The sequence below is a fragment of the Hypanus sabinus genome, chromosome 11 (genome assembly GCF_030144855.1).
Source record: "Hypanus sabinus isolate sHypSab1 chromosome 11, sHypSab1.hap1, whole genome shotgun sequence".
NCBI classification, from domain to species: Eukaryota; Metazoa; Chordata; class Chondrichthyes; order Myliobatiformes; family Dasyatidae; genus Hypanus; species Hypanus sabinus.
In genome coordinates this window covers 108221130-108245362 of record NC_082716.1, presented here as the reverse complement: position 1 = coordinate 108245362, position 24233 = coordinate 108221130, and the positions used below count along the sequence as shown (strand labels likewise).

General features: G+C 45.8%; 2 protein-coding genes across 9 annotated transcripts in view; one reads left to right on the top strand and one right to left on the bottom strand.

The window, feature by feature from the left end:
* Positions 1–24233, top strand: part of LOC132402265 (cytochrome P450 2C38-like) — a 265261-nt gene that overhangs the window by 48209 nt on the left and 192819 nt on the right. The window lies entirely within an intron of this gene.
* The window catches only part of LOC132402268 (cytochrome P450 2C23-like), a 55459-nt gene that overhangs the window by 28532 nt on the left and 2694 nt on the right, over positions 1–24233 (bottom strand). Inside the window, exon 2 of the mRNA XM_059985086.1 lies at positions 23013–23175. Coding sequence (XP_059841069.1) covers positions 23013–23175 — 163 coding nt within the window. The remainder of the gene's footprint in view (positions 1–23012; positions 23176–24233) is intronic.

Sequence of the window (24233 nt, the reverse complement as noted above, 5' to 3'; positions counted from 1 at the left end):
GCAGAAATCCATGGCAAAGCTCCCCAAAACAGTGGAGGTCACACCCTGTTCCCCAGGTGCCATGTAGGCCAACCTATCTGGGGAGAGCCTACTTCTCTGAGACCTGTGCTCTCACTCTTCTAACTCCTCCACCTTGGACAACACAGGAGACTCATGGGAACTAGGAGGCGAACCCTCCCGCGAGCAGTCACCCAAACCCCTCTGCACCTTGGAACCCTCTATCTCTTGCTTAGGCCCCAGGTCCTCCTCCCCAACGCCCTGTGGTACCCCCGACTGCCCACCACTGGACCCCTTTACCCTGTCTAACCCAGTGGGGAGAGTTCCAAGAGCCTCCCCCTCCATCACAGGGGCATCAGTGAACGGCAGCATGTACCACTCGTCCGAGTCATCTTCCTCCGAGTCAGTATTCCTCACAGGGGCTGGGCCCAGACCTGACTCTCCCGGTGTGGGCTCTTCCTCCACCCTGCATGGACGTAGAGTCCTGATACTAGGCGCAGCTGGCATCTCGGGCTCCCGCTCTACCTGTACACCTCGTCCCAGGGGCAACAGGTGATTCTGATAGAGAATCTTGACGGGCCCCCTCCCATTCTCGGGCCTCACCTGGAAAACCAGTAGATTTGGCATCTGACTCCCCACCACATAGGGCATGCCCACCCAGTGATCAGCCAGCTTGTGTTTCCCAGGTAGTCCCAAACTCCTTATGAGGACTCGCTCTCCTGGCAGGAGTTGGGAGAACTTCACTTTCTAGTCATACCTCGTCTTATTTTCCCGATTCTGCTTGGCGGCCGCCTCCCTGGCCAACTCATTAGCTCTTTGTAGTTCTTTCTTCATATCAAACACATACTTCAAATGGGGCATCAACGATACTTCACCCGCATCCGTCCCAAAACAGAGGTCAATCGGCAACCTTGCCTCACGGCCAAACATCGGATAATAGGGCAAGTATCCAGTAGCTTCATTTTGGGTACAGTTGTAACAGTGAACCAGATGTCCAATATGTTGACTCCATTGCTTCTTTTTGCTAATCTCCAGAGTTCCGAGCATGTCTAACAGCGTTTGATTAAACCTCTCTGGCTGGGCATCGCCCTGCAGATGATAGGGCGTAGTCCTCGATTTCTCAACCCCCAACATACCCAGTAGATCGTAGATGAGCTTACTCTCAAAGTCTCGTCCCTGGTCACTATGTATCTGCCAGGGAAGGCCATAATGCACAAAATAATTCTCCCATAGCACTTTCGCCAGCATAGTCACCCTTTGAAACGCTTGAGCATACCTGGTGTAGTGGTCTGTGATGACTAAGGCATTTGCCGTATTGTTGGCATTGGGTTCTATTGCCAAGAAATCCATACACGCCAGGTCCAATGGCCCCTCACTTTGTAAGTGTGACAACGGAGCAGCCTGCACAGGCAGCGTCTTCTGGCGTATGCAGCAAATGCAAGACTTGCAATTCTCTTCCACCTCCACCTTCATTCGGGGCCAGTAAAACTTTGAGCAATGCATAGGTCTTCTCCACCCCCAAATGTCCAGAATCATCGTGCAGGGACTTCAACACAATCGTCCGATATTTTTCAGACAGGACCAACTGCCAACACCGAGGTCGGTCCAGGGGTCTGGGTCAGCAAGTCTTTCAGCGATTCAGAAGCCTCCTCACATTTTGCATTCAACCTCTGTCCGAAGGGCTCCGACAGGTTAAGATATTCTCCAACCTCCTGTCCCCCTTTTCCTTTATTCCCCATGGGAGGGTAACCACGCAGAAGCTGGTTCAAGGGGTGACTCACTTTGGCGTAGCTCTTCATGAATCTCCGATAATAACCACAGAATCCCAAGAATGAGCACAGGGCACTCAGTGTCCGGGGCCTCGGCCACGTGGTCACCACTTCTATCTTAGCCAGGTCTGTAGCTGCCCCATTCTGCGAGATTATTTGCCCAACATAGCTAACAGGTGTCTTGTAGAACTGGCACTTGTCCAGGGAGAGTTTTAACCCTTCCTCCTACAGTCGACTTAGCACCTTCAGTAGCCTCGCTTTGTGTTCTTCCAAGGTGGCTCCAAACACTACCAAATCATCCAAATGCACCAGCACTTCAAACAAATTCATATCCCCCACTATCTTCTCCGTGACCCTCTGGAAGGTGGCAAGGTCTTCCGACATGCTCTTGGGCATCCTTTCGAATTGGAAAAACCCCAGAGGGTTTATAAATGCCGTCTTCTCATTGTCGGCCTCATTCATCGGGATCTGGGAATGTCCACTCCTCAAGTCCAGCACACTAAACCACTTTGCTCCACTCAGACAGGCCAATGCATCTTTGACTCTCAGGACCGTACTGGTCAAGGACAGTGCGCCTGTTCAAAGTCCTATAGTCCACACACATGTGTACTTCCATTCTACTTCCGGGTCACTACTATTAGGGACGCATAGGGGCTTTGGGACTCAGTGATGATTCCAGCTTCCTTCAACTTGCTCAAGAGCTGCCGCACATCTTCCATATATGCAAGGGCCAGTCGCCGTGACCGCTCTCTAAACGGGGTGTCCTCAATCACTCGGATGGTAGGACGAGTGCTCTTAGAACAACCCACATCAAACTCGCCGAGAAAAAAAACATCTTCCAGCTTCAATATCTTCTCCAGCAACCTACGTTTCCACTCCAGCGGTACAGGAGAGTACCCAAAGTTAAAGGCCTCAGCGGTCAGCTTTCCCGTTTTCCAATCCTTCCCCCCTAGTGGGCCTCGCAGGGGCGCTAGACATTACTGTCACCGGGACCAAATGCAGCAGCGACATCCCTCTCTTAAAGGTGATTTCTCTCTTCATATTTTCTTGACACTCACAGCCATCCTACTCGCCTATACCATCGAGGGCCTCTGCACTTCGGGCCTCACCAGCACCCCAGCCGGAAATCGTGTCTCCCCTTGAGGTCTTCCAGGGCATCCACTAAAACGGCCTCACCATCAGGCACTCCGGGAAATCTGGGGGTTAAATTCAGTCTCTGGCCCAGGGTGCAACCACACTTCCTCAAAAGCAGCATGAAACGCTGGGTGCACAGCCCGGGTCTCCAAACAGTTCTCACTTGCCCTCTCCTGGCAGGCCCCCATGAGCCTCCGCTCCACGGGTGTTGGTCCCCACCAGAATTGAAGCACCCCCTGTCTCAACTGGGTCTGGACAAACCAGCACTAACGTCTCCAAAACTTCAAACACTCCCACATCGGCTTCTGAAAACTCCAGTTTCACTGACAAAAACCCGTCATATGGATAATCCCTAGCACTGATGCCCAAATCTCCAGTGCGTGGAATGGGGTCAATGGCAAATGCTTGAAGTACTGGTTGTAAAACGAATGGAATAGTTGCGTGCCCTGCGACCCGGTGTCAAGTATGGCTTTAGCATAGATTCCGTCTATCCTTAGCGACACACTAGAGAGGGGTCCCACTAATCCTTCCGGAATCGAGTCTTTTAATTTTGGGGGTTCCTTGGTACATTGCTGGGAATGTGTTCCCCTAGAGACACCAGGCCGTTCCCTCACTGGGTCCCCTCTAAGTTTCCTGACACCTCTCCCTTCTTGGATACCTGGGGCTCGCCCTCCTAGGGGCTTCTGGCCGGAAGTGGCCCTCCTCCCCGCAGTTATAGCTCACTCTACCAGCCGCCCCTCTTCTCGCAGCCCTCCCTCCACTCACAGCATCCTGCGCTGTCCGTCCTCTGGGGGGGGGGGGGTTAAGCCCTCCCTACCAGCTCCTCAGTCCTCAGCTCGGCCACCACCTCCTTTATCAGTTGCCGGGTGAAGCCGGCTCCTCTCCCATCTCTACCGGGGGCTACAACTGCGGATCTCACCCTGCTGACAGAGTCTTTCTGCGGCTTAAATGCGCACTCTTTCCCAGCTCACATCTCTGATCAGTTGAACAAACGTCAGAGGAGGATGTGTTTTATAAGACTGCCGGAGACTCCAAGCAATCTTGTCCTCAGCCTGGGCACCTCTAAGTACCTGATCCACCAGTTCAGCTCAAATGACCCCTCTCCCCTGGCGCCGTAAACCATTAAATTGCCTCTCTAGCAGAGAATGGTGCGCAGAGAGCTTCTCACTCTCCTCCTGATACATGTTTTGAAACTCCCCGAGGAGCTCCCAGTCAGCTCAAAAGCACTTTCCAAGGCCTCCATATAGTCCTTCAGAGTGGCCAAAGGCTGATTAACCTTCACACCTCGCACTACCCCAGCCGCCTCTCCCTAAAAACTTTCAACCAATCTCTGTCAGCTCCCAGTCAGCTCAAAAGCACTTTCCAAGGCCTCCATATAGTCCTTCAGAGTGGCCAAAGGCTGATTAACCTTCACACCTCGCACTACCCCAGCCGCCTCTCCCTAAAAACTTTCAACCAATCTCTGTCAGCTCCCAGTCAGCTCAAAAGCACTTTCCAAGGCCTCCATATAGTCCTTCAGAGTGGCCAAAGGCTGATTAACCTTCACACCTCGCACTACCCCAGCCGCCTCTCCCTAAAAACTTTCAACCAATCTCTGTCGCTTTTCCTCATCCAAGCACCGCTACTCACTTTAACTGCGACATTTGCCCATGAATCATAATCCTCCTCACCCTCGAAAGTGGGCGTTATCCCCGAGAAAACTCTTATCTTCTGGCGGGGACCTCTGCCCTTCTCGATAAGGAGGTAAGCGTAGAGGCCAACTCAGACCTTTCGCATTTCACTGGGGAACGGGAACTGACCAACTTTTCCAAATCTGACCACTCTTTCCCTTCATCCTCCAGCACTGAAAGAATCCATTCCCTAAGATCTCCTCCCCACTCTGCAGGCAACTCTGCTCGCTGAGCTTTGACCCCTCCCTCCCCGACACTCTGCAGGCGCCACGGCCCCGCCTCATCGGGAACGCCAATCTCCTCTGGCAACTCCGCCCCTGTTATGTCCTCACTTGTCTGCACTAACACTGTATCTGTACCTGCCTCAAAATCAAAGTTCCAAGATACTCCACTTTGCCAAAAGTTTTAACCGCACTCAAACCTTGAAGTAACACTTCATCCGGTATGCTAGACTCCACCCCCCTCAACACACACGCATTGCTCTCTGTCACCTTCGCAGCCACACACCATCACTGAAAAGCAGCTGGCGCCATCCCGACTGTATTTTATTTAAGCAGAGTGGTCACACAGCATCCACAGAATTCCAACCCAGACAAATCCCCACAAATGCAGCACTTCGGACTGTCGGCTTGTGTTTGTCTAGGGGAAAATCCGTCCACCCGCCAAACCGTGTCTCCCGTTCGCGTAGATGCTGTGTAATGCACACTGGTACAAACTTGCACATACAGTATCAGAGAGCCCACGATGTACGTTTTACAGATTACACTTTATAAATCTTACTGGAACTGGGAGATTAATAGTGATACAATTATAAAAAGAAAGAAAAGGGTGCCAAAACTTATCAGAGTTCGATCAGTTCATGCACAACTGTTGGAGCTCAGTTATCAAAGCCTTCTGTCCACCATTTGACCTCTTCCGACCCGCCATCTGGGACCAACCTCGGTGGTCGACCAGAGCGTGTCCAGCTTGTCCTTCCTCTTCAGTTTTCCTCCCGAAAAGCCCACCACTGACTCCAGGTTCCCACACATACAGATAGAATAACATCGCTTCCATTGGTTAGTTCCTTCGTTATCAATAATTATAACCCAAACATCTCAACTAAACAGAGCATTACCTCATCAGTCACCTACAAAGAAGCCATTTCCTTATAATGCTACAGAGAAGCCATTTTATATATGCAGTTAACATTACAGTTAATAATCTAAGAACCCTGCATAAGCTCCTCATCCCAGAGCTCATTCTTCTGGGTAGGAATTGCTACTATAGAATTCCACAGTTAAATCAGCTGGTGTTCCTGGTCACCAAACACAGCCCAAGGTTTCCCTGATTAGACGTCACAAGACGAACAAAAAGGAACCATAAAAGAGTGGGAGAGGTTCATAAGAATTATCTCAGAAATGAGAGGGTTAATGGACGAGGAGTATTTGATAACTCTAGCACTGTACTTGGTGGATGATCTCAGGAATTTTAGGGTTAATGTTTGAGGTGCACTTGATAACTCTGGGTCTTTACTTGTCGGAGTTTAGAAGAATTGAAACCTATCAAATATGGAGAGGCCTAGAAGGGACATGGAGAAGATTTATCTATTTAACCCTCGCCTCATCACGGGGCAATTTACAACGACCAATTAACCTACCCACTGAAGACCATCTTTGGACTGTGTGAGGAAACTGAAGCAGCTGGAAAAAACCTATGCAGTCATGGGGAGAACGTACAAACTCCTTACTGTTAGTGACGTGAATTGAAGCTGGATCACTGGTGCTGTGAAGCATTGTGCTAACAACTACACTACCATGCCGCCCATGGTAATGATGTTGCCTATATTGGGGAAGTCTAGGACCAGAGGTCACAGCCTCAGAATTGAAGGACGTCTCTTAGAACAGAGATGATGAGCAATTTCTTTAGCCAGAGAGGGGTGAATCTGTGGAATTTGTTGCCACAGACAATTATATATTTAAAGGTACCAGTCCAGGTAAACTGAAGTAGATAAGATTTAATGTGTGGCTCAAATCATGGTGTAGGTTACAGGGGCATAGGTTTATGGGACATTTGGGTGCCCTTTTAGGGCTGATGGAACCTGTAACACTGGGACCGGTTGGATTTGAACTGGAGGGGCACTAATATACTGGGCAGGTGTATGCTTCAGTTAGCTGAGATCTGTTTACACCAGGGAATGAGGAGCAGGGTACCAGGAAGAGGCTGGGCTCAGCTGTTTAAACATCATCATGGAGAATAACATATTAGGACATAAAGCAATTATAGGCTTCAAAAATATAAAAGTGGGTCAAAATAGGATGAAAAACCAGTAATAGACTGGGGATGGCCTGTATAAATGCAAGATGTATTACGAATAAATGAGCTGGAATTACATGCTAGTGTGTATAAATATGATACAACAGCAATAACTGAACCTGGCTGACCTCAAAGGATGGTGATGAATATAGTATTAAAGAATATACTTTGTTTAGTAAATATAGGCAAGATAGTAAAGGTGGTGGAATAGCCACTTACATAGGGAGAATTTAAACATGAGGCTCCTTGTGATAGAAGATGAATTGAGACTTAGTGAAACAATCTGGGTGAGAATTGAAAGCTATAAGGATAAAGGAATAACATTGACTGTATGTTATGGACCCTCTCGTGCATATAGTGACTTTAATAAACAACTATCAGAATATTAGAAAAGCAAGTTCTGAGGTGATATTATAGTTATGGGTGACTTTAATTTCCTAAGTGTTGAGTGGGAGAACCCAGTGACTCAAGAATTAGAGGAATGTGAATTCATTGAGTTATAATGATTGTTTTTGATCCAATATGTAACTGCACTAACAAGGAGGAAGGCCTATCTAGATTTGATATTCTGTAACAATCATGATAGAATTTTGGACACGGAAGTCGTTGAGCTTTTAGGAACAAACAATCATAATATTATTAGTGTTGAAGCTTTGTGTAAAAGTATATCAGTAAAAACCAAAACCATTAAATTGAATTTCAGAATGGCAAAGTTGGTGCAGATGCATCAAAGACTTCAGAAGATAAACTGGAAGGGACTGCTTGACATTGAGTCAGTTGAGAAACAATGGGGTTGATTTAAAGAGGTAATACACACAGTGAAGGAAATGTTCCTACCCACAGCCGGGAGAAGCAATAAAAACAATAGATCAAATACATGGATAATTAAAGATATACATAAAATTATTGAAGAAAAGACAGCTAGAGAAAGAATACAGAAAAAATAGTAATGAAGTTAACCAAAGGGGATTTGAAAATTTGAGAGCTATGGTCAAGAGGGCAATTCCAATTACCAAAAGGCAGGTTGAGAAGGATATTGCTGGTAATGCTACAATTGACCCCAAAAGATTTTTTCAATACTTTAATAGTAAAAGAAAAGTCAAGGAGGAAGTGGTGTATTAGGGTTAACAGTAAGGTGATAACTTATGCAGAGAAGGGCATAGCGGATACTCTTTGTACACGTTTTGCTAAAGTACTCACCCACAAAGATGTTAGCAACATGCCAGTAAGTGCAGAGAAAAATAAGCTTGTTTTAAGTGCCTTAGCGATCTTAGAAAGTGAGGTCCTGCTTCAGCTGAAAAGTCTGAAAGTTAATAATTCTCCAGGGCCATCCAACATATATCCAATGGAACTTAAAGAGGTCTGTGATTATATATACAAATCCTTAACACATATTTTTCAAAAGTCAGTGAAGACTGGTGAAATGCCCAAGGACTGGAAATGGGTTAACATTGTCCCAGTGTACAAGAAGGGTGACCATACAGACCCTAGTAACTATAAATCTATAGACCCCAGTAAACTTACTGTGCATCCCAGGTAAGGTAATGGAAACATTAATAAGGAATGAGGTGGAAAAGTAGCTGATAAGAACAAGCATGTTAGCAGACAACCAGCATGGGTTGAGAAAGGTGAAATCATATTTTACTAATATGCTGAAGTTCTGTGAGGAAGCAATTAAAAATTTTGATAACAATAGAGTGGTTGACATCATTTATTTGGACTTCCAGAACGCTTTTGACAAAGTACCCTACGAGAGGTTAATAATCAAATTTCAAGAAGTAGGGATTCAAGGTTAGGTGTGTGAATGGTCGCAGAATTGGCTATAAAACAGAAAACAAGTTAAGGTGAGAGGATCATTTTCACACCTAGAAGATGTTAATAGTGGGGTTCAGCAGAGAGCAGCTTTGGGGGCTGCTGCTGATTTTATTTGCATTAATGATATGGAAAGCACATAACAAACTGATTAAGTTTGCAAATGACATGAAATTAAGGAGATGGACTGATAACATTCAGGAAGCAGAATCAATACAGTTAGATCTCAACAAAATCCAGATTTGGGTAGATAAATAACAGATGAAGTTTAATGTAAGTAAATGTAAAATATTACATATAGGAAGTAGAAATACTAGATATAAATATACAATGGGGATTCTTGAGTTAAAAAGTGCACTGTATGAGAAGGTTTTGGACGTCCTGGAAGACTCATCATGATCAACATCTGGACAATGCACAGAAGCGAATAGGAAGGCTAATAGATTGTTGGGTGATACAATGCACTCTGTGAAGTTTACGTCTAGAGATGTTCTCATTAAGCTGTATAATGTGTTTGTGAGGCCGCACCTTGAGTGCTGTATACAGTTTTGGTCTCCATATTTTGTAAGGGACGTAAAGGCATTGGAGATAAATCAGAGAAGGACGACGAGACTCTTTCCAGCTCTGCAGGGTATGAGCTATTCAGGAAGATTGAAAGAATTAAATCTTTTCTGTCTTAGTAGACATAGAATGAGAGGGGGCGTGACAGAATTGTTCAATATCTTTTAGGGTATAAATAAGGTGGACGGCAGTCCAGCTGCCACTTCAAAATTAATCCATCAATGAGGACACAGGGTAATTTGTGGAGACTGGTTAAAGGAAGATTACAGACTAACATCATGAAGCACTTATTTACACAGCGAGTTGTGGCACATGGAACAAACTACCTAGTAGTAGCTGAGAGTCGTACCTCAGAGACTTCCAAATCTAAACTCAATAGTTATTTCAGCACACTATGTGAATAGGAACTTGGCAAGGTTATGGTGAGAAGGCAGGAGAATGGGGTTTTTTGAGGGATAATAAATCTGTCATGACGGAATAACAGAGCAGACTCGATGGGCTGAATGGCCTGATTCTGCTCCTATGTCTTATAGTCTCATTGAAACCTACCGAATATTGAAAGGCCTAGACAGTGTTGTCATGGAGAGGATGTTACCTATACTGGGAGAGTTTCGGATATGATACAGTTGCCTCATCAAATAGATGCCAGTTTGGTAGAATGCATAATGTGATTTCTGGGTCACGGAGGAAATGTCATGAGTAAGTTTAAGGTCAGTTTCATAACTGCCCGCATTGTGACTCCTACTGTCACAAAACCACAAATTTCACAGCGTCCATCAGTGAGATTAAAGCTGATCCTGATTCTGTTATAATTGTTAATGGAAATGGCGATTGTATCAAGGCTTTAATGCAGTGATAGTTTTGTTTTGTAAAGTGATCCAACTCCACTTAATGAATTGGAGCTGATTTCCCCATTCTAAATCCTGGGATTATCCTAGGGTTATACAGATTGGAAGCCCATCTTATCCGTGCTGACTCAGCAAGTTGCCTACCCAAGGAAGTGGGAATGAAAGTGTTTGAGGAGCATTTGATGTCTCTGGGCCTGTACTCATTAGAGTTTAGAAGAATGAAGGGGGAATCTCATTGAAACCTGTCGAATATTGAAAGGGCAAGTCAGCGTGGATGTGGAGAGGATATTTCCTACGGTTGGAGAGTCTAGGACTAGAGATAGAGCCTCAGAATAGAGGGACATCCATTTAGAACTGAGATGAGGAGGATTTTCTTTAGCCAGAGAGTGGTGAGTCTGTGGTGTTTGTTGCCACTGGTGGCTGAGGATGCCAGGTTCTTGGGTATATTCAAAGTGGAGGCCGATTAGTCAAAAGCCATGGAGAGAAGGCAGGAGAATGTAGTTGAGAGGGATAATAAATCAGCCATGATGGAATGGTGGAACAGACTTGTTGAGCCAAATGCCCCAATTCTGCTCCCATGCCTCATCGTCTAATTATGGGACAGCACAGTAGCATAATGGTTAACACAACAGTTTACAATAGAGGCAATCTAGATTGAATTCCTGCCACGGCCTGTAAGGAGTTTGTACGTTCTCTCTGTGACCGTGTGGGTTTCCTCTGGGTCCTCTGGTTTCCTTCTTCAGTCCAAAGACCTACCTGTAGATAGGTAAATTGGTCCATGTAAATTGTCCCGTGATTAACTCAGGCATTGCTGGTGGCGCAGCTCAACATCTGAAAGGGCCCATTCCACACGGTAATCTCAATAAATAAAACTGGAATTGAACACTGGGGGGGGGGAACAACACTGACCCAGCCTGGTAACCTCTCCAAACTGCCCCACTCTCCCCCACCAGCTCAACGCCTCTCTGCGAGCAGCTGTAAAGCAGGTGACACCGCGGCTTGAGGCCTAGTCCTCACTATGACCGAGGCCATGCGGCTGCTCTGCCGTCTGCCCCTGCTGTCTCCCAGTAAATCAGTGAATTGGACTTGCAGCATTTCACATTAACAATGTCCGAAAGGGTCTTGCGATCACTGCACACCTCCTTCACTCAGCAACTCCTCCAAAGCCTCTTTGATGCAAGCAGTATCACAATCTGCAGCAAGTCCAGCTCCTTCAGTTTCTCCACCAACCAGCAACTCACTGATGGGGCAGACCTGCACCACTTTAAGTTCTTAAAGTACAGCAGGATCTTGCAGTTATAAACAATATATTTAAAATGGACAGTAGCTGAAGATTGAACATTGTCACAGCTTCAACGGTCATTTCTTCGGCAGTTTGAACGGGGCATGACCGCGCAAACATGTGAAGGTCTGCCTCTGAGATCAGTGGGAAAGTTTAAAAAGTGAGCAGATTAATGGAGTGGGCATCGGAGGAGCTGGCGACGGAGTAGTGGGAGACAGAGTAGGAAGGCTTTGGCGAGCAGAGGCTGAGGACGAGCTTGCTCCCAGTCAGGTAAGGCTGGCTATGTTCTTTTAATTAATCTAATTAGCTTAGAAGTAGGTAATGGAGGCAGTAGTCAGGGCAGTTGAGTGCTCTGTTTGCAGTATGTGGGAGGTCAGGGCGAGCACAATTGTCCCTGATGACTACACCTACAAAAGGTGCATCCAGATGTAGCTCCTGAGAAACTGAGTTAGGGAACTGGAGCTGGAACTGGACGAACTTTGCATCACTCGGGAGGCAAAGGCAGAAATAGACAGGAGTTTCAGGGAGCTAGTCACCCCTAAGAGTCAGGAGACAGGTAGCTGGCTGACTGTCAGGAGAGGGAAGGGGAATAGACAGGAAGATCAGAGCACCCCTGTGGCCTATCAACACTATCAACTATCCTATCAACACTATCAACATTCCTATCAACAATAAGTACACTGTTTTGGATACTGTTGGTGGGGATGACCTACCAGGAACAAGTTGCAGTGGTCACATCTCTGGCACCGAGACTGAACCCTCAGCTCAGAAGGGAAGGAGGGAAAAGAGGAGAGCAGTGGTGATAGGGGACAGATAAGAGGTTCTGTGGGAGGGATCGAGAATCCTGGGTGGTCTGTTGCCTCCCTGGTGCCAGAGTAGATGATATCTTGGATCGAGTTCTCAGTATTCTCAAGAGGGAGGGTGAGCAGCCAGATGTCATGGTCCATGTGACCAATGTCATGGATAGGAAGAAAGAGGAGGTCCTGCAAAGAGAGCTTAAGGAGTTAGGTGCAAAGTTGACAGACAGGACCTCCAGGGTTGCAATCTCAGGACTGCTACCCATACTGCGTGCTAGTGAGGCTAGAAGTCAGAAAATATTGTAGCTAAATACGTGGCTAAAGAGTTGGTGCAGGAGGGAGGGATTCATGTTTCTGGATAATTGGGCCTTGTTCAAGGGAAGATGGGACCTGTTCCGAAGGTACGGGTTGCACCTGAACTGGAGGGGGACAAATATCCTTGTGGGAAGGTTGGCTAGTGCTGCTCCGGGGGGGTTTAAATTAGATTTACAGGGGGAGGGGAACCAGAGTGTTAGAGCAGATAGTGAGGTGGAGGAGGATAAAGTTTATGCGAGAACTGCAAGTATAGTGCATGGAGTAATGCTAGATCTAACATATAAAGAGGCTTTGAGGAAAGAGAAGCAGAATAAAGGGTGTAAAGGTAGCAAGGTAGAGGGGCTAAAGTGTGTGTACCTCAATGCAAGAAGCATCAGGAACAAAGGTGATGAACTGAGAGCTTGGATACATACATGGAATTATGATGTAGAGGCCATTACAGAGACTTGGCTGGCACTAGGGCAGGAATGGATTCTCAATATTCCTGGATTTCAGGTGCATAGAAGGGATAGAGAGGAGGGAAAAGGGGAGGAGGGTTGGCATTGCTGGTCAGGGATACTAGTACAGCTACAGAAAGAGTGGGTAATGTAGCAGGATCCTCTTTTGAGTCAGTATGGGTGGAAGACAGGAACAGGAAGGGAGCAGTTACTCTATTGGGAGTATTCTATAGGCCCCCGGTAGCAGCCGAGATACCGAGGAGCAGCTTGGGAGGCAGATTTTGGAAAGGTGCAAAAATAACAGGGTTGTTATCATGGGTGACTTTAACTTCCCTAATATTGATTGACACCTGATTCGTTCAAATGGTTTAGATGGGGCAGAGCTTTTTAAGTGCATCTAGAATGGATTCCTGTCAGAGTATGTTGACAGGCCGACTGGGGGAATGCCATACTGGATCTAGTATTAGGTAACAAACTGGGTCACGTCACAGATCTATCAGTGGGTGAGCATCTGGGGGGCAGTGACCACCGCTCCCTGACCTTTCACATTATCATGTGTTATGAGTGATGAACAGACCTGATGTTCAATGGGGTGCAGAGTTAACCATTCCCAACCCCCCTCCTGAGAACTACGAACAGTTACTGTTGTTATGCTGCTATTGAGAGAGAGAGAGAGAGAGAGAGAAAGCCGAGGCAAGAACATCTGCTACAGATAAGAGGGGGAGAGAGACTGTTGATTTACTGTATTATGACTCTTCCTGGATTATTTACCTTCCACTACAAGGACTTTACTTTGCTCGTTAACATTCCTCAGGAGATAGCAGGAGTGGCCTGATTTGATGGACACGGTCATTCAGAGTTGATGGATAGCTGAGACCCCGTGAGTGCGGATAAAAGACAGGTCTGGAGAGACACTCTTCAGACACACCAGTGGACACTGACTGAGTGTTGGGAACCCACAGAAAGGTGGGGGCGTCGGAGACCGAATCAGGAGATCGGTCAGTAAAACTCACAGTGTTACAGTAGGAAAGGTGGGGACCTGTATAGGTGTCCTCTCATGCCAGAGTGATGAGTCCATAACAGAAGAACGGTCTAGCTGAAGGACGGAGGGGTCATAACTGAATGGCCACAACAATACGACAGATTAAGAAAGCCACAAAAGGTTTGCCTGCCGCAGCTGTTGCTGTTACATCTCGCTCGCTCTCTCTGTCTCCAACGATTTCAACACAACAACCATAACTACTTTAGCAGTTATGAACTGAACTCTATACTTTCTTATGACAATTTATTTACCCCTAGACATCGATAGCTTGTTTATTATTGATTATTATTATTCCTACACTTTTAGGTTTATTACTGCTAACTTGTTCTATATGTATATTTGCATTTTTGATATTGTATTGTGTAGTTTACTAATAAACACCTTTAGTTTGGTACCACCAGACTCCAATGGATTCTTCTTTCTCTGCTGGTCAGACACCCAGTTATGGGGTATGTAACAAATTGGGGGCTCATCTGGGATTTGATTAACAAATTGTGGGGCCAGTGAATCGGGATAAAAGTCCTTTATCTGATCTGGTTGTGTGGATAACCAGACGGGAAACCAGCAGAGATGGAAATTGACAAATCTTTAAAAGACCCGACCCCGGGGGCATTAGAGGATGCCAAGAAGGCGGAATTGGTGAGAGTTGCAAAACGATTAAATCTCTCGGCGGTGAAACCATCGATGAGCAAGTTGGATATACAGAGAGCAATAGCTGTGCATTACATATCCAAGGGTGTGTTCATGTTGGATGTATTGGACCTGTTCCCTGAGAAAAAACCAGTCGAGGGTGACCTTCAGTTACAGATAGAAAGATTAAGGTTGGTTGTGGAGAGGGAGGAAAGGGAGCTTGAGCTCCAGATACCCCAGATAAAGGAGATAGAAGCTGCAAGGCAGAGAGAAGGAGCTGCAAGGCAGAGGGAGGACAGAGAGAAAGAGAGGCAGTTTGCGCTGGAAATGGAGAGGTTAAAGGCATCGCACAGAAGAGACCGGGTTGCAAACTCAAATGAGGGGTTCAAGATTGGTCAGGAGATCCCGTTGGTACCTCTATTCGAGGAGATGGATGTCGATAAGTTCTTCCTTCATTTTGAGAAAGTGGCTGTGAATCAGAACTGGCCTAAGGGGAAATGGGCTGTTCTGTTACAGAGCGTACTTAGAGGGAAGGCTCAACAAGCGTATTCGGCATTGGATATGGATGAGTCTAAAGATTACGAGGAAGTAAAAAGGGCTGTACTGAGGAATTACGAGTTGGTGCCAGAGGCATACCGGCAGAAGTTCCGGAAATTGAGAAAGCAGTGGAACCACACGTATTTAGAGTTTGCCCGTGAGATGCAAATGTATTGTGAGCATTGGTGCATCTCAAAAGGGGTCGTTGGAGATTATGATAAACTATTACAGTTAATACTGATGGAGCAGTTCAAAGGTTGTATCCCTGAGAGTATGAAGACATACTTGGATGAGAAGGAGACAGTGACTCCGTCTGCGACTGCCAAATTAGCAGACGAGTATGCCTTAACCCACAAAACAAAGTCTTCTCTAAATAAGAGCTACCAGAAAGGCAGTAGGGATGGCAGAGAAAGCCCACTGGCTGAGGCAGAGAATAAGCCGGGAGCTAGTGGAAAAGGTAAGGAGGAGTAAAAACAGGCTGGCAGGAAGGTTCCCAACTTTACATGTTATAATTGTGGGAAAGCTGGTCATATAGAATCTAAGTGCTTTGCTCCGAAAAAGGAGACAGGAAAAGGGAAAACGGCAGTCCCGACTTGTTGCATTGAGTCGGTCAACAGATCGATGGGGAAGGCAAAGTTGGATAGAGCACAAGAGGGGCTTGATTATCTCGGAAGGGACGGTGTCTGTGAAGGAGGGTGAAACCCCAGTTCCAGTGCGGATCTGGAGAGATACTGGGGCTGATCAGTCATTGATTCTAAGGAAGATGTTAGACTTCGGTCCTGAGACTGAGACTGGGGAGGTTGTGTTAAGAGGTATTGGAAAAGGGTCCGAGGCCGTACCTTTGCACAGGATGTTCCTGAAATGTGACCTGGTATCTGGACCAGTCGAAATAGGGGTGTGATCGAAACTACCATTGGACAGTGTGGACGTCCTACTTGGTAACGATCTGGCAGGTGGTGACGTGTATTCAGCAGTGAAATTAACAAGTAAGCCTGTAAGTGCTGAGAACACGCCCATAGATTCCAAGATTTATCCTGCATGCGCAATCACTCGCAGCATGTCTAGAAAGGCGGCTGAGAAAGGAGACAGTTTAAATGAGTCCAGGGTTGATTTAGCGGAGACATTTTTTGCCGACCTTGTATGAAAAGGGGTTACCAGAGAAGAAGGAAAAGGATAGTGGGGTTAAGGAGAGTAAAGGACAGGAGGTAGATCTACCATTAGCAAGGAGGGACTTTATAAAGGAACGGAGTCGTGATGAGGAGCTTGTGGCATTGAAAGAATCAGCTCTTTCTGAGGTAGAGATTGATAAGGAACCAGGGGGATACTATCTGAAGGAGGGAGTATTAATGAGGAAGTGGAGGCCAACCACGGTGCCAGTCGATGAGGACAGGGCGGTGGTTCCGAAGGTTTATCCGGATGAAATTTTGAACCTGGCTTACAGGGGACCTCTAGGTGGACATTTGGGAGTAAGGAAGACAGAAGATAGGGTTATGAAAGATTTTTATTGGCCAAATATGAGGAAGGATATTGTTGACTATTGTAAAAGGTTCCATACTTGTCAGGTGGTAGGAAAGCCAAATCAGGTTATCCCTAAGGCACCTCTCAGACCGATACCCGCCTTTGAGGAGCCTTTTTCCCGAATCATCGTGGATTTTGTGGGTCCTTTGCCTAGAACTGCGAGCGGGTGGCCGTATGTCATGACCATGATGTGTGCTGCTACTCAATTCCCAGAGGCTGTGCCCCGGGGAACATTAGGACTCCTGCGGTGGTAAAGGCACTCATTAAATTTTTCACCACGGTAGGGTTACCAAGAGAGATACAGTCAGATCAGGGGAGTACCTTCACATCCCATGCATTTCAGCAAATGTTGACACGGATTGGAGTTAAACAAATTCTAGCCTCTGCATACCATCCGGAATCTCAAGGAGCATTGGAAAGATTCCACACAACTTTAAAGGCTATGATTAAAACCTATTGTCAGGAAAACACTTTTGACTGGGATGATGCATTACCACTTCTTTTATTTGCAGTGAGGGACATGGTTCAGGAATCTCTGGGGTTCAGTCCATTTGAGCTCGTTTTTGGTCACAGACCCAGAGGACCTTTAACCTTACTCAAAGAAAAATGGTCTAGTCCAAATGTGCAAGTCAATGTGATTGACTATGTTTTGAGGTTCCGTGAAAGGCTCCATAAAGTTTGCGAGTTTGCAAAGCAAAATCTTAAAGACTCCCAGACTAAAATGAAACAATGGTATGATAAACGAGCCCAAGAGCAAGAATTTCAAATAGGCGATAGGTTTTGGTCCTGTTCCCTGTAGTTACCAACCCCCTACAGGTGAGGTTTCAAGGGCCGTACAAAGTGATTAAGAAATAGACTCTCTGAATTATGTGATCGAAGCACCCGATAGGCGAAAGCCGAGCCAGTTGGTTCATGTTAACATGCTCAAGGTTATTATGACGTGACCCCCACAGTGGTCGGTGCTGTCGCGAAGGCAGAAAGGATTGATAAGGAGGGGTCTGAGCGTTTTGAAAAGATAAGCATAGTACCCACCAGACTAGAGAACTCTGTTATTTTGGCCAACTTTGATGATAAAGTCAGTCACTTGGAGCCTGAACAAAGAGAGCAACTGACACAGCTAATTAACCGGCATGCAGATTTGTGCCCAGATGTTCCCAGAAGGTGCAAAGGAACAGAGCATGATGTTATTGTTACCTCAGCCCAGCCGATTAAACAATCCCCTTATCGGATGAATTTGGAAATAGCAAGCTAGTGGAAAAATAAATTGAGCATATGCTAGCTGCTGGTATTATTCGTGAATCTTCCTCTGCATGGGCATCTCCATGCATGGTTGTACTGAAGCCGGACGATAGTATAAGATTCTGTACAGATTGCAGAAAGGTGAATGCTGTCACACAATCAGATGCTTACCCTATCCCCAGGGTGGATGATTGTATTGATAAAGTAGGTAAAGCGAGATACATTACTAAGATTGACCTGCTAAAGGGATACTGGTGTGTTCCTTTGACTGACAGGGCTTGAGAAATTTCAGCCTTTGTCACACCATCAGGGTTTTATGAATACAATGTGTTGACATTTGGAATGAAAAACGCTCCAGGAACATTTCAGAGAATGATTGACGCTGTGATGAAAGGGTTAACAAACACAAAGGCTTACATTGGTCTGGAGTGACACTTGGGATGAGCACATTGAAGCTGGGGAGAAACTGTTTAAACGAACGTCTGCAGCCCATCTCACAGTGAACCTCGCAAAGAGTGAGTTTGGCCATGCCACGATCACGTACCTGGGGTATGTGGTAGGACAGGGGCAGTTGGCTCCTGTGCAGGCTAAAGTACAGGCTATTTCTGCGGTTCCTGTAATAAGAGGGCATTGAGAAGGTTTTTGGGCATGGTGGGGTACTACCGAAAATTTTGTAAGAACTTTGCAGACATTGCTCTCCCGCTTACAAAACTCCTATGGAAGGAGGAAAAATTTGAGTGGAGCAGTCCTTGTCAGAAAGCTTTTGAGAAGTTGAAAACCATATTGTGCCACCACCCTGTGTTAAAAGCACCTGATCTCTTGAAACATTTCTCCCTGGCGACTGATGCAAGTGATGAGGCTGCAGGGGCAGTCCTATTACAGAAAACAGGGGATGGAGTAGAACACCCAGTGGCGTATTTCTCTCGAAAGTTCAATGTGCATCAGAGAAATTACTCCACTGTGGAGAAAGAATTGTTGGCACTTATCTTGGCAATTCAGCATTTTGAGGTCTACATCTGTGCAGCACAGAGACCATTAATTGTTTATACTGATCACAACCCTTTGGTATTCTTGGCTAACATGAAAAATAAAAATAGGAGGTTATTAAGTTGGAGTCTGTTGTTACAGGAATTCGATATTAAAATACAACATGTAAAGGAGAGTGACAATGTAATTGCTGATTGTTTATCTAGATGTTAATTTGAAAGTGTATCTGTATTATTCTTGTAGTTAAGACAACTTCTATATTTTGTTAAACTCTGTAATTCAGTAATATGCCTTATTAGTTAATTTCCACTCTGGTGAAAATTTCCAGAAGGATGGGGATGTTATGAGTGATGAACAGACCTGATGTTCAATGGGGTGCAGAGTTAACCATTCCCAACCCCACTCCTGAGAACTACGAACTGTTGCTGTTGTTATGCTGCTATTGAGAGAGAGATAAAGCCCAGGCAAGAACATCTGCTACAGATAAGAGGGGGAGGGAGACTGTTGATTTACTGTATTATGACTCTTCCTGGATTATTTACCTTCCACTACAAGGACTTTACTTTGCTCGTTAACATTCCTCAGGAGATAGCAGGAGTGGCCTGATTTGATGGACACGGTCATTCAGAGTTGATGGATAGCTGAGACCCCGTGAGTGCGGATAAAAGACAGGTCTGGATAGACACCCTTCAGACATGCCAGTGAACACTGACTGAGTGTTGGGAACCCACAGAAAGGTGGGGGCTTCGGAGACCGAACCAGGAGATCGGTCAGTAAAGCTCACAGTGTTACAGCAGGGCCGGTGGGGACTTGTGTGTGTGTCCAATCATGCCAGAGTGACGAGTCCACCACAGAAGAATGGTCTAACCGAAGGATGGAGGGGCCATAACTAAATGGCCACAACAATACGACGGATTAAGAAAGCCACAAAAGGTTTGCCTGCCGCAGCTGTTGCTGTTACATCTCGCTCGCTCTCTCTGTCTCCAACGATTTCAACACAACAACCGTAACTACTTCAGCATTTATGAACTGAACCCTATACTTTCTTATGACAATTTATTTACCCCGAGACATCGATAGAGCTTTTTTATTATTGATTATTGTTATTCCTACACTTTTAGGTTTATTACTGCTAACTTGTTTTATATGTATATTTGCATTTTTGATATTGTATTGTGTAGTTTACTAATAAACACCTTTAGTTTGGTACCACCAGACTCCAACGGATTCTTCTTTCTCTGCTGGTCAGACACCCAGTTAAGGGGTACGTAACAAATGGAAAAGGATAAAATCAGAGAGGACAGGAAAATTTTTAATTGGGGAAGGGCAAACTATGAGGCTATAAGGCTAGAACTTATGGGTGTGAATTGGGATGATGTTTTTGCAGGGAAATGTACTATGGACATGTGGTCGATGTTTAGGGATCTTTTGCAGGATGTTGGGGATAAATCTGTCCCGGTGAGGAAGATTAAGAATGGTAGGGTGAAGGAACCATGGGGGACAAGTGAGGTGGAAAATCTCGTCAGGTGGAAGAAGGCAGCATACATGAGGTTTAGGAAACGGATCAGATGGGGCTATTGACGAATATAGGGTAGCAAGAAAGAAGCTTGAGAAGGGGCCGAGGAGAGCAAGAAGCAGGCATGAGAAGGCTTTGGCGAGTAGGGTAAAGGAAAACCCCAAGGCATTCTTCAATTATGTGAAGAACAAAAGGATGACAGGAGTGAAGCTAGGACCAATTAGAGGTAAAGGTGGGAAGATGTGCCTGGGGGCTGTGGAAGTGAGCAAGGTCCTCAATGAATACTCCTCTTCAGTATTCACCAATGAGAGGAAACTTGAGGACAATATGAGTGAGGTTGATGCTCTGGAGCATGTTGATATTAAGGGAGAGAAGGTGTTGAAGTTGTTAAGGTACATTAGGTCGGATAAGTCCCCGGGGCCTGACGGAGTATTCCCCAGGCTGCTCCATAAAAGGAGGGAAGAGATTGCTGAGCCTCTGGCTAGGATATTTATGTCCTCGTTGTCCATGGGAATGGAACCAGTGGATTGGAGGGAAGGGAATGTTGTCCCCTTGTTCAAAAAAGGTAGTAGGGATAGTCCAGGTAATTATAGACCAGTGAGCCTTACGCCTGTAGTGGGAAAACTGTTGGAAAAAATTCTTAGAGATAGGATCTATGGGCATTTAGAGAATCATGGTCTGATCAGGAACAGTCAGCATGGCTTTGTGAAGGGCAGATCGTGGCTAACAAGCATGTTAGAATTCTTTGAGGAGGTGACCAGGCAGATAGATGAGGGTAGTGCAGTGGATGTGATCTACATGGATTTTAGTAAGGCATCTGACAAGGTTCCACATGGTAGGCTTATTCAGAAAGTCAGAAGGCATGGAATCCAGGGATGTTTGGCCAAGTGCATTCAGAATTGGCTTGCCTTCAGAAAGCAGAGGGTTGCGGTGGAGGGAGTACATTCAGATTGGAGGGTTGCGACTAGTGGTGTCCCACAAGGATCGATTCTGGGACCTCTACTTTTTGTGATTTTTTATTAACGACCTGGATGTGGGGGTAGAAGTGTGGGTTGGCAAGTTTGCAGACGACACAAAGGGTTGGTGGTGTTGTGGATAGCATAGCGGATTGTCAAAGATTGCAGAGAGACATTGATAGGATGCAGGAATGGGCTGAGAAGTGGCTGATGGAGTTCAACCCAGAGAAGTGTGAGGTGGTACCCTTTGAAGGACAAACTCCAAGGCAGAGTACAAAGTAAATGGCAGGATACTTGGTAGTGTGGTGGAGCAGAGGGATCTGAGTTACATGTCCACAGATCCCTGAAGGTTGTCTCACAGGTAGATAGGGCAGTTAAGAAAGCTTACGGGGTGTTAGCTTTCATAAGTCAAGGGACAGAGTTTAAGAGTCGCGGGGTAATGATGCAGCTCTATAAAACCTTGGTTAGGCCACACTTGGAGTACTGTGTCCATTTCTGGTCACTTCACTATAGGAAGGATGTGGGAGCATTGGAAAGGGTACAGAGGAGATTTACCAGGATGCTGTCTGGTTTAGACAGTATGCATTATGATCAGAGATTAAAGGAGCTAGGGCTTTACTATTTGGAGAGAAGAAAGATGAGAGGAGACATGATAGAGGTATACAAGATATTAAGAGGCATAGATAGAGTGGACAACCAGCGCCTCTTCTGCAGGGCACCACTGCTCAGTACAAGAGGACGTGGCTTTAAGGTAAGGGGTGGGAAGTTCAAGAGAATATTAGAGGAAGGTGTTTTTACTCAGAGTGTTGTTAGTGCGTGGAATGCACTGCCTGGGTCAGTGGTGGAGGCAGATACACTAGTGAAATTTAAGAGACTACTAGACAGGTATATGGAGGAATTCAAGGTAGGGGGGATATATGGGAGGCAGGGTTTAAGGGTTGGCACAACATTGTGGGCCAAAGGGCCTGTACAGTGCTGTACTATTCTATGTTCTATGTTCCACAAGCTAAAGACTATTGCTGGCAAGGTGAGTGGTGTGGGGTTGATACTTTTGCAGAAGCAAGTCAGGGAAGGGGGGCTTTGAGAGTTTAGTATTTTTCTGTCATTCATTTGGGATTTTTGTTCTGTCTTGTGGATGTCTGTGAAGAGAAAGAGTTTCAGGTTGTATACTGTATACATTCTCTGATATTAAATTGAAACTTTGAACCACTGAAGTCACACACTGCCTTCACTTAAGTGTCGTAGAGCATTACAGCTTGGATACAGGCCATTTGGCCCAAACAGTCCATGCTGTCCACATTGTACAAACAGCTAATCCCAATTCCTTGCATTTGACCCATGTCCCCCGGCCCCAATGTCCGTGTATCTATCCAAGTGTTTCTTAGATGAGGGCTGAAGGGCCTGTTTTGTGCTGTACATTTCTACAACCCTATTAATTGGTCATTGTAAATTGTCCTGTGATTAGCCCAGTATCTGGGTGGTGCAGCTCCTTGAGCACAAAGTCCCTGTTTATTTCTAAATAATAAATTAAAATTATAAGTAAGAACGAACAACAAGCACCATCTCCTTCAGCAGCATTAACAGCCCCAAATGTATAAATAACAAAATATTCAGATTTCAAGAGAGCGGAGGCAGCAACAAAATAACTCGAGTTAAATTATAAATTCTCTTACCATAGCCATCTGAGACTTTTTTGATGACAGGGATGAGATATCGGCCACTGAAGTCATTCCCGTGGTCAATCAGGGCCTCTCTCATCGCTTCGGCACCACACACCACCACCGCAGGGAAGCTGCTGAACCAGAAGGTGAACACAGGGCCATACCACTCACTCAGCTGTGGGGATACAAGGGATATATATTGTTTTTTATTACCTTGTACTCTATACAATGTTCGTCAATCAATTTAGCTAGAGGACAGATAAGACCCATACTATATTCCTTTAGGGGAACAAGCGGCCTAGGCACAATACTGTATTTGTCAACGTGAAGTGGAGAGAGAGTTTGTATATCTGGCAGGAGCAAATGATGTTGATCATGGCGAGAGTGGAGTGCCCTGGGACAGGTGGCACAGAAGGAGTGCCAGGGGCAAAGGGTGGCATGAAATTTCTTCTCTTTTTGCGGCATAAAATCACATAAAATCACTACAGTACTGTGCAGAAGTCTGAGGGACCCTGGCCATACGTACAGTATGTGTCTAAAGCTTTTGCACTGTATTGTACATTGAAACATCAAAACAGCAAAATGTGTTGCTTGTGTCAACGTCCAACCCGAATTGGTGTGTGAATGTGTGGTGACACTCGTGGGATGTCTCCAACAAATCCATAGATTGTGATGGTTGTTAATGTAAATGATGCATTTCACTTAGTGTTTTGATGTACATGTGTTGAATAAATTCATATGAAATCTGACCAGCGCAGTACAAGGATGTGCCGGGGGCAAATCGCCACTGTTACCATGCTTCTGGCACCAACATAGCATGTTCACAACTTACTAACCCGTACGCCTTTGGAATGTGTGTGGGAGGGAAATGGAGCACCCTGAGGGAACTCACACATTCACTGTCTGGTTCCCTCTGCAGACACTCTGTGACCCACTGAGATCCTCTAGATACAAGCATCTGCAAGCTCTTGTATCTCAAAGTGATGCAGAGCTACCCACTGAACCACTGGAACTATTAGAACTGATGACCAAAGTTCTGTGCCACTCGGAGCAGACGTTAACATCCTCAAAAATTGATATCTCAGGAAGGCAGCATCCATCATTAAGGACCCTCACAATACTGGACATACCCTCTTCTCATAACTATCCTCATGGGCACTAGCCTTCCCACCTGGGAGGACATCTTCAACAGTTAATACCTCAGGAAGGCGGTGACTCTCCCCATCTGGGACA